The 13,636-nt window shown below is 57.4% G+C and overlaps 4 protein-coding genes across 4 annotated transcripts; 2 read left to right on the forward strand and 2 right to left on the reverse strand.

The window, feature by feature from the left end:
• Nucleotides 1-953: 953 nt before the first annotated feature.
• Nucleotides 954-2,164, forward strand: INS49_008522 (uncharacterized protein; the record flags this gene model as incomplete). Its single annotated transcript, XM_043169263.1, has 2 exons — nt 954-2,090; nt 2,144-2,164. 2 exons carry the CDS (start codon nt 954-956, stop codon nt 2,162-2,164), a joined length of 1,158 nt encoding a protein of 385 aa, XP_043026943.1.
• Nucleotides 2,165-2,970: 806 nt separating this feature from the next.
• Nucleotides 2,971-3,610, reverse strand: INS49_008523 (uncharacterized protein; the record flags this gene model as incomplete). Its single annotated transcript, XM_043169264.1, has 2 exons — nt 2,971-3,299; nt 3,427-3,610. The coding sequence occupies 2 exons, from the start codon at nt 3,608-3,610 to the stop codon at nt 2,971-2,973; spliced, it is 513 nt and encodes a 170-aa protein (XP_043026944.1).
• A 1,309-nt stretch (nt 3,611-4,919) lies between these two features.
• Nucleotides 4,920-7,812, reverse strand: INS49_008524 (uncharacterized protein; the record flags this gene model as incomplete). The annotated part of the gene is made up of 2 exons (XM_043169265.1): nt 4,920-6,772; nt 6,834-7,812. 2 exons carry the CDS (start codon nt 7,810-7,812, stop codon nt 4,920-4,922), a joined length of 2,832 nt encoding a protein of 943 aa, XP_043026945.1.
• A 5,160-nt stretch (nt 7,813-12,972) lies between these two features.
• Nucleotides 12,973-13,473, forward strand: INS49_008525 (uncharacterized protein; the record flags this gene model as incomplete). Its single annotated transcript, XM_043169266.1, has 3 exons — nt 12,973-13,054; nt 13,121-13,266; nt 13,333-13,473. 3 exons carry the CDS (start codon nt 12,973-12,975, stop codon nt 13,471-13,473), a joined length of 369 nt encoding a protein of 122 aa, XP_043026946.1.
• Between the last annotated feature and the right edge of the window lie 163 nt (nt 13,474-13,636).

The raw sequence follows: 13,636 nt of genomic DNA on the forward strand, positions 1-13,636 counted from the left end.
ACACCAGATGGAAATCTGTAGTGCCAAGATCTTAGAGTTGAGTTGGACTACGATGGACAGTTGGCTACTCGAGAGAAGCATATCCAGTGCAGTAATCCAGACAGTCTAGACTCACATTGAACCCCTGAGGTGTTTGGGCTGGCCAAGGGTCTCCAGGGTCTGCGGAGCCCAGCCGGTGGACCCCCTGAGCACGCTTAGCACCTGGGCAGGGCCGACGACAGATGGCAGATTCGCCTGCAGGCGCAGCAGGTAGGTGCAGGTGGTCGGTCGGCTCAAGCTGCCACCCCCCTGCCATCCCCTGTTTGACACCTCACCTCACTCTATTTACTGGGCCTGTCTGGACTCTGTCCTTCCTTGCTGGACGGACTCGCCCTTGACCTTGGAACTTGGAACTTTGGCTTTGGCCCTGGCTTCCGGGACCTGGTGGTGCACCTTAGGTGTTATACCGCATTCGATTCGATACGCACGTCCAACCGCAGTCGCCAGTCTAGCCTGTTCCACCCGCGAGCACCAGTCGACCGCTGTCCTCTTCGTATCTCATTACATCCCAGCTCTGCCATCAGCATTACGGGCGTGTCATCATCTTCGCCTGACCGTACACTGAGCCCAGCACGGCCTAGCCACACCGGGCAAGCGAGAAACGAGACACGAGACACACGGCTGGTGTCTGGCAGCTTCGGCCTCGCTTCGAACAGCCCTGCCACGGCATCGATCCCGCTCGCCTCGACTCGACTCTGCTCGACCCCTAACCTCGACCTTACCAGAGCCAACCCAGAACCGCATTGCACCTGGATTGCTTCCCTCTCGACTCGCCTTTCGAAGAGCGTGGATGGACTAAGGGTCGCCATAAGCCAGCTGGCACATACAGAAGAGATCGTCTCTGCTCTTGTCCCCGGCCCCGGTCTATGCCACTCTTTCGAATACCTGGCTTGTGAGACAACACAGTCGCACTCATGGCGCGTGCCATGGGGCCGGTTCGTCTCAAGAAGGCGAACCCCATAACTCTCGCCATCGGCACTGTCTTGTGCATCTTCATTCTATACTTCCTCGTCGCTCCCTCAGGGTCCAGCAGCGGCGGCGGCGGCGGCGGCAGCAGCATCTCCCTTGCCAACGTCAAGAAGCCGACCGTCGCCAGCCATCCTCTGTCCCCGCCGACCTCACCCTTCCGGAAACCCATCGCCGACAAGAATGGCAGGTCTGCGCCGCCACCCGTTGTTCACTACAACCTGAACAACGTCACAATCTCTGCGAATCCCATCGAGAACAATGAGAACGTCCTCATCCTGACCCCGATGGCCCGCTTCTACCAGGAGTACTGGGACAACCTACTGAGACTCACATACCCACATCAACTTATAACACTGGGCTTCATACTTCCCAAGAACAAAGAAGGAAACGAGGCGACGTCATTGCTACAGGCGCAGATATCCAAGACGCAAAAGTCCGGTCCCGAGAAGGACCGCTTTAAGAGCATCATCATCCTCAGGCAGGACTTTGACCCGCCGCTGTCTTCGCAGGACGAGAGTGAAAGGCACAAGATGCAGAACCAGAAACCACGGCGCGCTTCAATGGCGAAAGCGCGCAACTCCCTTCTCTTCACAACGCTGGGACCATCGGTGTCCTGGGTTCTATGGCTGGATGCTGATGTAGTCGAGTCCCCGCCCGATATGATTCAGGACCTAGCTGCTCACAACAAGGCCATTGTCGTCCCGAACTGCTTCCAGAGGTATTATGACGAGACGACGAAGGAGATGGCTGAGCGTGCATACGACTTCAACAACTGGAAGGACAGCCCTACGGCCCAGGAGCTTGCGAGTAAGATGGGCAAGGATGATATCCTGCTGGAAGGCTACGCCGAGATGCCCACGTTCCGAGCGCTCATGGCCTATATGTACGACGAACGGGAAGATATTCACCTTGAGGTCGAGCTGGATGGTGTCGGAGGCACGGCAGTACTGGTCAAGGCAGACGTGCATCGTGACGGAGCCATGTTCCCTCCTTTCCCGTTCTACCATCTCATCGAGACGGAGGGGTTCGCCAAGATGGCAGCGCGCCTGGGCTGGAAATCCACCGGTCTTCCCAATTACAAGGTAGGCAGTCAACCCTTTAGCCTGTACGTGACACCAACTAATGGTCTCCACAGGTTTACCACTATAACGAGTGATGTGCTCATTGTGGCCTTTTCCAACACATTATCATTATAATCATGAAAACAAGTACCGCCAATGTCCCAGTCGCTGTCGGATTGTCATACTACATGCAGACCTGGAAAATCTCGTGCTTGAAACAGTCGCACAGGCAAACCTTGAGCCACCGCCGGGGAAATTCCAGGTTGACAGACATCGGGCCGTGAATCCAGCATCACGGCGAAAGGGGTGGAATGTATTCCTTATCCAGCATCTGGTAGACAGTGAGTGAGACGCAACGAAAGGAAGGGCGTCGTGTGAACAAGTCCGGGGAGTGCCCAAGGGAACTGGCTGGCAATCTACGAGGTTAAAGCAGAAGAGAGGGTCGGTTTAACACGGCCATCCGCATGTTTGGGTCGATCGACTGCAAAGGCGAGCGAAGCCTCCGAGAGCCGGTGTGATCGTAGCCCAATCGACGTTGCGACTGCGAGAGCCGACGTTCGGGGGCAGTCGGCTTCCAGTGTACATGAAAACATACAAAGACGCTTACTCAGGCCACAACGCCGTATGCTCCAAGTGAAACCCGCCATGAATGATGTTCATATGATGATACACCTGCCGTGCTGATGCTGGAGGCGTGATTATTGTGTAAATGGGAGTAATTTGAGCGGATTCCTCTAGCTCTCACAGACAAGATTCAGACTCCAAACTCCGTACTACCCAGCCGTCCTTCATATCAATTTCCCAACTGACCACTCGGCTCCATGTCAAAGATCACACGCCATGCGCGCCCCGGGACCAATGCACCATCGCACACGCGCACACGCAGACGACCCGAACCCCCTCACGCGCCCTCGTACCTACCCTCCCGGGAGGAGCACCACAGCTCGACCAGCCTGCGCGCGCCGACGGCGTCCCCCTCCCGGAGCAGGGCGGCGCAGTCGACGTTGAGCGGGGAGTCGACCTCCGGGTGCGGCAGCAGGCCCTCGCGGACGGCGCGGACCGTCTCGAGCAGGCCGTAGGCGGGCGTCCACGCGTCGCCCAGCAGGTCCAGGCAGATCTCGCCCGTCTCGAGCGAGATGTTGGGGTGCACGATGGGCGTCACGAAGCGCACCGCCGGCGGCGACAGCGGGTAGTTGGCCGGGACCTGGATCGAGAGCAGCCAGCGGCCTTCTGTTTGTGTGTGTGAGTGAGAAGTGCCCCGTCAGTTTTCCGGGTCTGGGAGGAAAATGTGGGGGAGGAGAATGTCAAATAGATAGTGATCTATTTGCTGGAGGATTGGTCTGGTTGTCTAGGTTACCTTCATAGCCCCCGCTGATGCCGCTGCCGTTGAAGACAGCCTCCCACACCAGCAGGTCGTCCTCGCTCACGGGGCCGAGGCGCTCGATGCCCTTCTCGTCCCGCGCCTCCACGCGCCAGGCGTCCAGCTCCTTGATGAGGCGCCGTGTGGCCGAGCGCGAGGACGAGCCCGACGCGGCGGACATTGAGCCAGTCGAGTGGTGGGTGGGGGCCAACACTGCCTGCCCAATTCTAGGGGAATCTCCCGGCGCAGAAGAGGGCTGGTGCTGAATACGGCACACCCGATGTGAGAGGAGATGGCGAGAGCTTCGTGAGATGTCCTCGATTGGTTGGGTGGACAAGTGGGCAGGGCGCGAGTCGATGGGGTTCGTCCTGGGTGTGAAGCTCGGGGTTGAATTGTACACTAGGTCGGTCCACCGGTGTGTGGCTGCAAGCCCCACCACGAGCTCCCTTAGGAGGTAAAATTGAGCTGCGTTAGGTACGAGACAGAGGGGGACGCAGGGGTCCAGCTTCGGCCGAGGCACTGTTAGCAACCTGGCTGGGATCGCGGGGCGCTTTTCTCCCCCAGGTTCCACTACGGCTCTGCCCCATCACACAGAGATTGCCCGAGATGAGCGGCAGCTAGCGGCAGCCGCCCACGGATCTCGAGCTGGTTCCTGCTCCAGTTCACTGTGTGGACACGCGCTTCTATTTTCGTAGATCATTCGGTACCATGCACTATGTACTTTGGATCGTCATTATTATGTCTACGTAATTTGCGTATCCGATGTGTCCTTTCTCCCCCCCCCCCCCTCGACTTCCATCGTCAATGTTCTAAAGGCTGGAGGAGGTCGGGTGGTCTTGAGTGCCGCGCTGAGCAGGCAAGCAAATTAAAATGTAAAGAAAAAAAGGACAACGTTGATCGCCTTCTCCCCTTTTTTGGATTCTTTCCATTTGCTATGGGTCGGCCGCCTCGACGCCCACCTCCTCTGCAAGGATATCTGTCCTCGTAGAATTGAAAGTTGTAAACGGTCGGTCACGATTCTCATCTTTCCCAGATTGCTGTGACCGCCAAACATAAACATGTTTTCTCCCCCGTCTCTCGCCAGACTGCTTCTGCCGGGCTCGAGAAGCCAATTGTAAAGTCGTGTGGGCTGCTGTGCAGCCTTCGTGGTGCAATCATCATTGCGAACGCCGGTGTCATGAATTGTGTAATGCACGTGCGTGTCCGAGTTCAATTTGTGCCCCGGATACTGTGCGAGGTGTGCCGAGTTATCCATCCGTCATATGAGCTCTGGAGCGAAGCTCGTCCGTCCCCTACTGTAAACCGCCTATCATACAAGTCCATGCGAGAGGTTTCCATGCCGTTTGCGAGAATGCCAAGATGAAAGCCAAGGGTCCACAAGGAGATTCGTCACCCATTTCATAAATGCTGGAGCCTGGTACGCCCCTTCGGTTGTGAATATGCAGGTTTGGCCGTCAAGTGGGGCCGTTCACCAAGTGATAGCCGTGCAGTCATGCCTGTGCGTTCTCTTTCGGCTTCCAGAACTGCATCATCTTGCTGAACCGCCTGGACTTGCTGCCCTTCAGCTTCTTCTCGGACTCGCCGCTGAAGACTTCCGTCGACAGCTTGCTGCGCTCCCCATGGGAGCTGCTGATCAGACGGCCAAGGCTCGCCAGGCTGCCTCGTCGGCCACCAAATGCCATCGCACTGAAAGATGCCGGGCGCTCGCCAGGTGCTGGAGGGCGGTTCATGTAGGCGGCCTGTTGAGCGAACAGACTGTCTCTCGGCTGGTTGGAGTGGCTGCTGGAAATGGAGGGGACATCCATGGATTTTCGAACTTCAGGACCAGGCTCTCCCATGAGCAGTGACTGGAAGCTATCGTCTGTCACTGACGATGGTGCGGTGGAGATGATGTTCGCATCGCACGAAACAGGCGAACGCGGCGATGGGAAAGAGGACGACTGGGTGACCGACGAGTAAGGGCTGACTGGCGCCAGGGAGGACGAAGTCGTGTGTGAAGACGAGCTGCCGTCCATTGGAGCTCTTGGGCTAACTGGCGAAGACATGGGCGAATCCGGAGCTTTGATCTGCGCCGGGCGTCCAAATTCCACGGTCCTGAATTGTGTTGGAAGAGCAGGGGGTTCTTCTTCGATTACTTGCTCTTGCAGAGAACTCAGCGAAGTTCTTGACTTCATGCTTGCCGTGCGTTGAGACCTGCCATCTTCGGGATCGCTGGCCTTCCGCTTGGCTACAAGCGAAGCATCGGAGCTTCGACCGTCTGCTCCTAATCTCTCCGCCGAGCTGCGTGCTGAGAAAAAGCCACTGACACTCGAAGTCTCGCTGTCCTTGGGGCCGGTCGACTCGGGTTGGGGTGTTGACGAGCCAGAGTTGTCGGAGTCCTCGTAATATTCCTCCTCTTCCTCAAAGACATCTGCCATCGTGGAGCTGCTACCGAATCGGTGGATTCCGCGGCGAAACTCAAATGGAGGCATCTCAGGGGAGCTCTGAGCTCGCTGGTGGTGAGCGTAATGCATTCCGGGTCCAGTGAACCTACTCAGCCCCGCAGCACTGTGCAGTTGCCGTTTCGCCAGCCCACCAGCTTTCTGGGCTGCTTCCCATTCCGGATTTCGTGGCAAAGGAGTGTTGAAAGGCCCCAGCGCCGCATCAAGGTCGATCACAGGGTAGGATGTGTCTTCCTCCGTAACAGGTCTGGGTGGCTTCCAAGCCTCCGTTCCTTCCTGGTCCTGGTCCAGCTCTTCTATCATCACAGTGGGCATCGACGGCTCGCTCTTTGTATCCGCAGAATCTGAGGCCGTGTCTTCCTCATCCTCGTACCCTGGACGGCTTGGCGGAGGCGTTGGACCCCGGCGACTGGCTTTCTTGCTCTTGCTTCGGCGACCCTTTGGCCTCTTGGTTAGTATTGAGCCTGCCCAGGTCTTAACCTTCTTCTGTTTCTTGCTCGACTTCTTGCTCGCCCTTGGCGCCGCGCCTTCTGCCGTTGCCACTTCCTCGTAAGGTATCGACAAAGGCAAATCTGTCCTTGAAACCTCGCAGGAGTTTAGGCTGACAGGCCGAGATTTTGACGGTGAATGGGATCCAGAGAATTGATCGAGTCCGAAGAAAGACCATCTCTTTGCGATCTTTGTCGGGCTAGGATCAGGAGACGCTGAGTTGTCAGGCGAGGGAAGGGGGATTCCAGAAAGCAGGGGCAGAGAACCTCGCCTCTTTGGACCAGTGCGGGACGCGCCTTCCTGTGGAGACGTCGGTGTGCTCTCAAGCACCGGACCAGCCGTGCTCGGTCTGGATTCAGACTCGGCGACTTGTGATGGGGTGGCCTCAAGAGGCGCCAGAGATTCATCCTTCTCTAAAAATGGGCGTGTTCGATGCCGAAAGAACTGATGAGATGCTGCCCGAGAGAGAATGACCAGGCCGGACTGTCACGGTACTCGAGGTGTCGCTGGAGACAAGGGAAAGTGGCCGCGGTATGAACTCGAGGGTATCCGAAAAGCCGACTCTGGCCCTGCTAAACGACTTCCTCTGGGTTGGCGCGGCGGCGAGCCTGGGGAAGCCTTGAGTTGGGTCCAGTCCTGCACTTTGGGGCCTGTTGCCACCAACTGTGTCTTCTGCTTCTTGTGTGATATCATCAGGACGTAGAATGGGGAATGAGAAATGTTTGTTAAGCTCTGGCCCAGATGGGCTCGACGGGGCACTGCTTCCCCGGGAGACATCACTCGAGTTCTTGGGGAGATTAAGCCCGGTTATGCTGCTGAGGTCATGACTGGACATGGCCGCAGACCGACGGTGGGCATGGCGATGAGCAGGCCCTCGCCGGGTTGGCTCGACTGGTCGCAGTTGGGGCGAGGTGGTCGCGCTTCCTGATTTTGTTGGACTCGAGCTCAAGACCTCCATTCTCGCGTTGCCGGATCGGTATTCACCACCAACAAACTCACTTCCTCCACGCCTATGAGTCCCTCTCGCGGGAGAGGGCCGCGGCGACTGCTGAGGAGACGGGGCGGTTAGGCAGTCGTGGGCGGGCAGAAGTGTGGCGGTTGTCGAGGCGAGGCTTGCGCCAGGGTTGAACGAGAATGCGGGTAGGGCGGACGAGCCCTGTGATGGTGTGTCGTCGCTACTGTTGGCGCTGAGCGCGGCCAGGCCTGGCTCGATTGCAGACCTCGGCCGCCTGCCGGTGGCGCGGGAGTATGAGGATGGTGCGGAAGCAGACATTGGCCTCGGCGGGAAAACGAATGGCGGGTTTGGTGGTGGGGCGTGGGAGCGAGGAGACAACTCGGGCGTGTCCAGAGGGTCTCCGAGGACTAGGTTGCCTCCATGAATAGGAATCGAAAGATGGCGTGGGTTGTGGACACGACCATCGTGAGGCATGTCGGGACCAATGGTAGTCGCCATCTTCACCAAGAGCCGCGCTGCGGCCAGAAGATCTGATGACTACTTGACCAGAGGTGACATGGGGTACCAAAGTGGTTGCTCGGTCCTTCGGTGCAACGACCCCAGCACTTTCCTCTCGGGACGGCGGGCGAGTTGGATTAGGTTGAATCGATCTTCGACTCGTTTTGGGTTTCGTGGGCTCAAGAGATGGGACGAATTCCCGTGAAATCCGACCTCACTATGCAACCGGGCCCACAGGTTAGCCGGTCTGCCTTTTCGTCTGATCGCAGCGGTCAACCCAAGTCGGGAAAACGTTGAGAGAAACGGCAAACGAAGCAGGTGCTCGGATGGAGGGCTGGCAATGACGAGACCGAAGCAGGACGGACGGTTGTTTGCAGTACCTTTGTGGTTACCGGTGATGTCTGTCACCTGACTACTGTCGTCGAATATCGAGATTGACTGGTCCCGTCAGGGTGCCCGGTCGTGTAATCTGGATTTGGAGCGGAGCTGGAGCTGGAGCCGGAGTTGGAGTTGGATCTTGATCCGAGTTCGAGCTGTTCTGGTCGTCCCGATTTCCGGTGGGTGTGGAAACGAAAGCGACAGCGTGCTGCAAGAGGAGGAATTAAGGCAATGCTTTTTCTAAGAATCTAAAAGGTAAAATGGATTAAAGGAGTGGACGGTCAAGACCAAGCAGGAAACCTCTGAAGATTTCCCACTGGAATTGAGCCAGAGGTGAGGGTGAGGCGAGGTGAGGCCGGGGAAAGAAAGAAGGCGGGCAACAAGACCGAAGGAGGTGATGGTGTGGTGGTGATGGTGGGAAGAGAGACACAGGCAGACCACAGGGCGAGAAGGCGGCGGCCGCGTGCGACTGGACTGACTGGGTCGGGTCACTGGGCAATGGCGGGCGGGCGGGCACCTTCCAGGTTGGACTTGGGAAACCAGGGCACGGCAAGGCATGGCAAGGCATGGCCAGGCAGGGCAGAGGACAGGGCAGGGCATGGCTGGCGACCGCGCTGGCACTGGGTCCTGGGCAATGGGCTCTGGGCACTGGAGGGGGGGGGGGAGACTGGGAACAGCAAAACAGTGCACAGGCCCCACGCCAACCAAAACCGACTGGACCCACCAGATGGGGATGACCCAAGGGACCAGCAGGGTAAGCCCCTGCTGGGCGTGTACCAGCAATTGTCAGGGCCGGAAAGGCTGAAGAGAGGGATTCGGCCCATGCTGTCCACACTGTGTGCCTGGTGTCGTACTGTGAAATTTGGGCCGGCCAGCCACTCAGATGACTCGCGACAAGGGCCCGCCCACAGTTCGAGACACCAAGGGAGACACGGTACCCCAGCTGGCCAAGGCACACCCTCTTCCTGCCACTCTCCCTCCTCTTCCTCAATCCCGTTCCCGGGTTCTTGTCTCAATCAAAGACCCGACTGCCCATTGCAAATTAGGGAATTAGAGAGGCCATGTGGTCGACATAATATTGCAACTCTGGAAATTGGAAGCCTATGGATTGATGCTATTACCATGGACACGCTCGACTGTCATTCATGAATAAAGCAAGGGGGGCGGCCAAAACAACCGTCTGCCCCCCACACCGTTCTGTCTGTCTCTGTGTCTCATCAGCATGATGGGTACGCTGCTGGTGAGGGACATTGTGATTCCTCCCAGATGAGATCGTGGAGTGAGGGAGTCTTGACTCTGGGGCTCTTGGCCCCTGCCAAATCTTGGATGACCCATATCCAGCGCTTCACCCACGACACACACAGTACAGAGGGCGGCCCCTGCTTTCCGATTCCGACGCCAACATGAGACCTTGGGCCCAACCTTGGGAGGGCAGCTGGGGGGTCTCCCGAGGGCCCGTCCAGGGCACCCGCTCGGCCTGGCAGTGGCACATACAGAGTATGTACGTACCTTATCTGCGATCTCTGCTCAAGATCATTGTGCGTGTTGTGCTCGCTGTGTTGTTCTGCGATCCCGTCCAGCATCGGGATAATGCTGTGGGTATGGGGTATAATGGATATATTGCCCCGGCAGCACGAGTGCGACGTCTTGACTGGCTCTGGAGCTTGTGTTATCGTCAATTCAGGCACGCGCCGCCTCTCATTCGCCCGCCAAATACTAAACTGCAGGTGCAGAGCAGTGCCCTTCCTCTTTGGGCGCTGATGTGGTATCCAACGCTGTGGTACCCCGCTATCAAGTTGCGATCTGACGAAGTTAGGGGCGTGTTTGCGGAGGCAGTGCCCTGAAAATCCCCATTTGTCAGGTCTGGGAAGTGCCAGCTGATGCACGTCGCTTCGGACCCCTGCCGCCCATATCAGGCACTCTGCTGGTGCCATGCACTTGCACTTTCACTCTGCGCTTCCATCTGCGCTTGCACCTGCACTGTGCACCGTATGCTGTATGCTGTGCCTGGTCGGCGTGCAGGACACAGCTCACAGCTCACGGCTCACAGTGCGTGCACAAGCGCTGCCCCTGGCAGCTGCGTGCGATGGATGCGCGGCGCCCGCCCTTGCAGCTGGCCTCTGCTGGTTTTAACGTCTCGTCTCAGCCGGCCATGATCGCAAGGGCAGGCTACCAGACTTACTAGCCTGCTAGCAAGCACATCAGCGAGCGTGATCGCCACCACCACCACCGCGACTACCACCACCACCATGACGGGAACAGTTCGCCATGCGGGAATTGATCCATGAGATCGACGCCGTGAAGAGCAAATCGCCGCAGAGAGGGGGGGGGGCAGCAGCCGTCGCTTGGGCCCAAAGGGCTGATGGGAGCGAAGATCAGCTTGATCGGCCATCCCTGGCTCGGCCGTCCTCCCGCGCATGATGGCCTGGCCTGAACGTGGTCCAACACTGAATCGGATGAAACTGGCGCTGTTCTGTCCACGATCCAATGCCCGACATCAGCGCTGCCAGGGACCAAGCAGTTCGAAGCGAGATGGAATCGAGACGTCCAGATAAGTCTTGGTCCCAGCGCCTTGACGAGCTGCTATTCTCCTTCCGAAGGAGCTAATAAGGGCTCGGGTTCTGTGCCGAGTCCCGTGGTGTTTCGATCCATTCTTTGTTATGCCGAACACGGTTCCTTTGTCTACCGGATCTAACCCTACTCATCGATGCCTCGATTCGGAGGTGGCGCCCTCACAAGGCGCCCTCGACTCGAGTCGTTCGAGTCGTCCGAGTCGAATCGGGCCTGCCGCTGGCGTCGCAGTGCGCAGTGACACGACCTGCGGCGGTTGCGTTGACGACAGAAAGGGAAACGCCCATCCGTCATCCATCCACGCATTTGTGACCCGTCATGTGTACGTATTGCTTCATCGAGACAGAAGACCCGCCTCGTGTTCGTCTTGTCCCTGAAGCGTGCAGTGGCCTCGCAGCGGCCTGCAGCGGTCCTTGCAGCACAAGGTGCCTTGGCTGCTTGTAGGAGACTTTACTATGCCAAGTCGGTAGGCCGGCCAGTCCTGTCGCTGCATGTCCCTGGCGTTGCCATGAGCACAGATTGGTGACTCTGGGCTGCATCGCGCTATGGCTTACTGGCCTGGAGGGGTCAAGTCAAGAAGCTAATCTTTAATCGGTCGTCAATCGCGGGCTTGGGAAAACCGGCCATGCAGCACAGCAGCCCGCTCAATCTGGACAGTCCCCTCACGTTCAAGGACACGCACAACACTGTCTTCGGCTTCGGCTTCGCCTTCAGCCTGGCGTGCTCTGCTACTGCACCTAATGCGACTACTGCAACTACTGCAGGTTCGGCTGACTGTTCGTCGCTCGTCACCTGCGAGATCTACACTGCCTGTCTGCCCCGTCCGTTCGACTTGGACAACCGAGATCGAACAGCATAGACCTTGCGAAGACATGTCCCTGCCATAGCATGTGTCGTGTGAGCTGCCAGGGCAAAAGCCAGAGTGGGTAGTCAATTCAAACTCGATCCTGAGGTCCCACTCGAGCACATCTGGGCAGGCGTTAGTGAGATGTACGGTACTGCACAGAGGCATGGTACACATATGTCCAGCACAGGAGCAATATCCCTCAAATTACTAGGCGCGATACATTTCGGTACACGGGCTGCGGAGCCGAGGTGCAGCCGGATTTCGAATGACCGCAATCTCGGGCGAATGCCGCCAGGCATATCACTCTTGGGACAGATTTACGGGGTTCCTGGGCTCAGATTGGATGAATGTCTCCATTACCGCTTGACAAGTTTTGTCTGAGACTGGCTCATTAAGCAGACTCAACGTTCGGCTGATGCCAGAGAAGTGGAACTTGAAAGTCTTGTCGACTATGAAGAGCTCGAGTTTAATTGCGCTCAGCGGCCAAACAGGTAAGCTGGACCCTGCGCGTTTTTTATGTCATTACACGCGGCAGCTGCCGCTTGTTTGCATTTCAATGCTGCCACGATTTTTGCAAGACTAGTCTCCAGCAGATGAGATTGTATTGAGTTGTTTATTTATTTCCGCCGGGATTTCAGGCCTTCCTGAGCGTGTATGAAGCATGCCACCCCCGGCCAACATTGGACGTGTGCCTCACGTTGCGAGCTAGTCTCCCGCAACTTGCAGTGCAAGTACATTGAGACACGGCCATCGATCTGGTCGTGCTGGATGGCCGGATAGTCTCCCATCCCAAGCCGAGAGTCAAGTATCAGACAACTACATAGCAAAGGACCGGGTTGCTATTGACGCTGCAGCTGTCGTCTGCACGTTGAAGGGGTTGATCTGGGCAGTCTGGCAGTGTGGCAGCCCAGATGCACTCCTGTACAGTACAGGTCGATAACTATAATATGAACACCCCCATTCACCAGCAGAGTTCCCACCGCCTAAGAGGCGAAAACGGCGTGTGGGCCAAGTTGCAGCGAGGTGCTGCACGCCTGCATGCGCGTTGAAGGATGGGAGAGTGAAGATATGCACGCTAAACTAAAGGTGCAGACGCGAGATCCCTGCAATCTCTCCGGCCCCTCCAAAGCGGTGAGGAAAAAAGTAGGCACTTTTGGCAGAAAATTTGCTCCACCCTATCGCATCCAGTTTGCTCTACGCGCATTCGGCGGCACTTGAAGCAATTCACTCACCGTGTCTTTGTCTACCAAGGCAATCCCTACCGCTTGACGACGAGAGAAACCTGCTTCCGCAACGTGCAGAAGAGGGCTCAATTTCTTGGTTCTAGAATTTGACAACTTAATTTCCTGCGGCCCTTTGTCACCATGTCCACCATGGTCGGCGACGCCGGCGCAAAGCCAGCAGCAGCCTCAACAGCCGCCAAGCCGTTGGGCATGAGAAAGAATGGTATGCGCTCCCCCATGACGCCTGCAGCCTGACACACAAGATGCTGATCAGCTTTGGAATGATCAGGCAAACAATGGCATGCGCCAAAGAAGGCCTTCCGCCCGGGCTCAGGTCTGACATCGTACGCGAAACGGGCCCAGGACAGGGTTGCGCGAATAGCAGTAAAGGCGAAAGAGAAGGAGATGAAGGATGAGAAGGAGGCGGAAAGACAGGTGAGTGCGACAAACAACCCATCCGAGTCTCAAACTGGTGTCGCTGACAGCGTGCTCGGCGTACAGGAACGGATAACGAAACTGAAGGAGAAGCGCGCGGCTAAGGAGGAGAAGGAGAGATATGAGAAACTGGCTGAGAAGATGCACAAGAAGCGGGTCGAGAGGCTGAAGAGGAAGGAGAAGAGGAACAAGCTCCTCAACTCTTGAGCGAGGTAACCCGCGACCTGACTTGCGATTTCACCATCACACGATATCGATCGTCGCGGCCAGGGCCAGGGCCAGGACGGCTGGTTCGGGGACCTCAGCGACACCTGCAGCCGATACAGTTCCACTGCGTCTTTCTGGGCTACCCAGGCTGGGGCCGTACCGA

This window comes from Diaporthe citri, assembly GCF_014595645.1.
Source record: "Diaporthe citri strain NFHF-8-4 chromosome Unknown scaffold_3, whole genome shotgun sequence".
Lineage (NCBI taxonomy): Eukaryota > Fungi > Ascomycota > Sordariomycetes > Diaporthales > Diaporthaceae > Diaporthe > Diaporthe citri.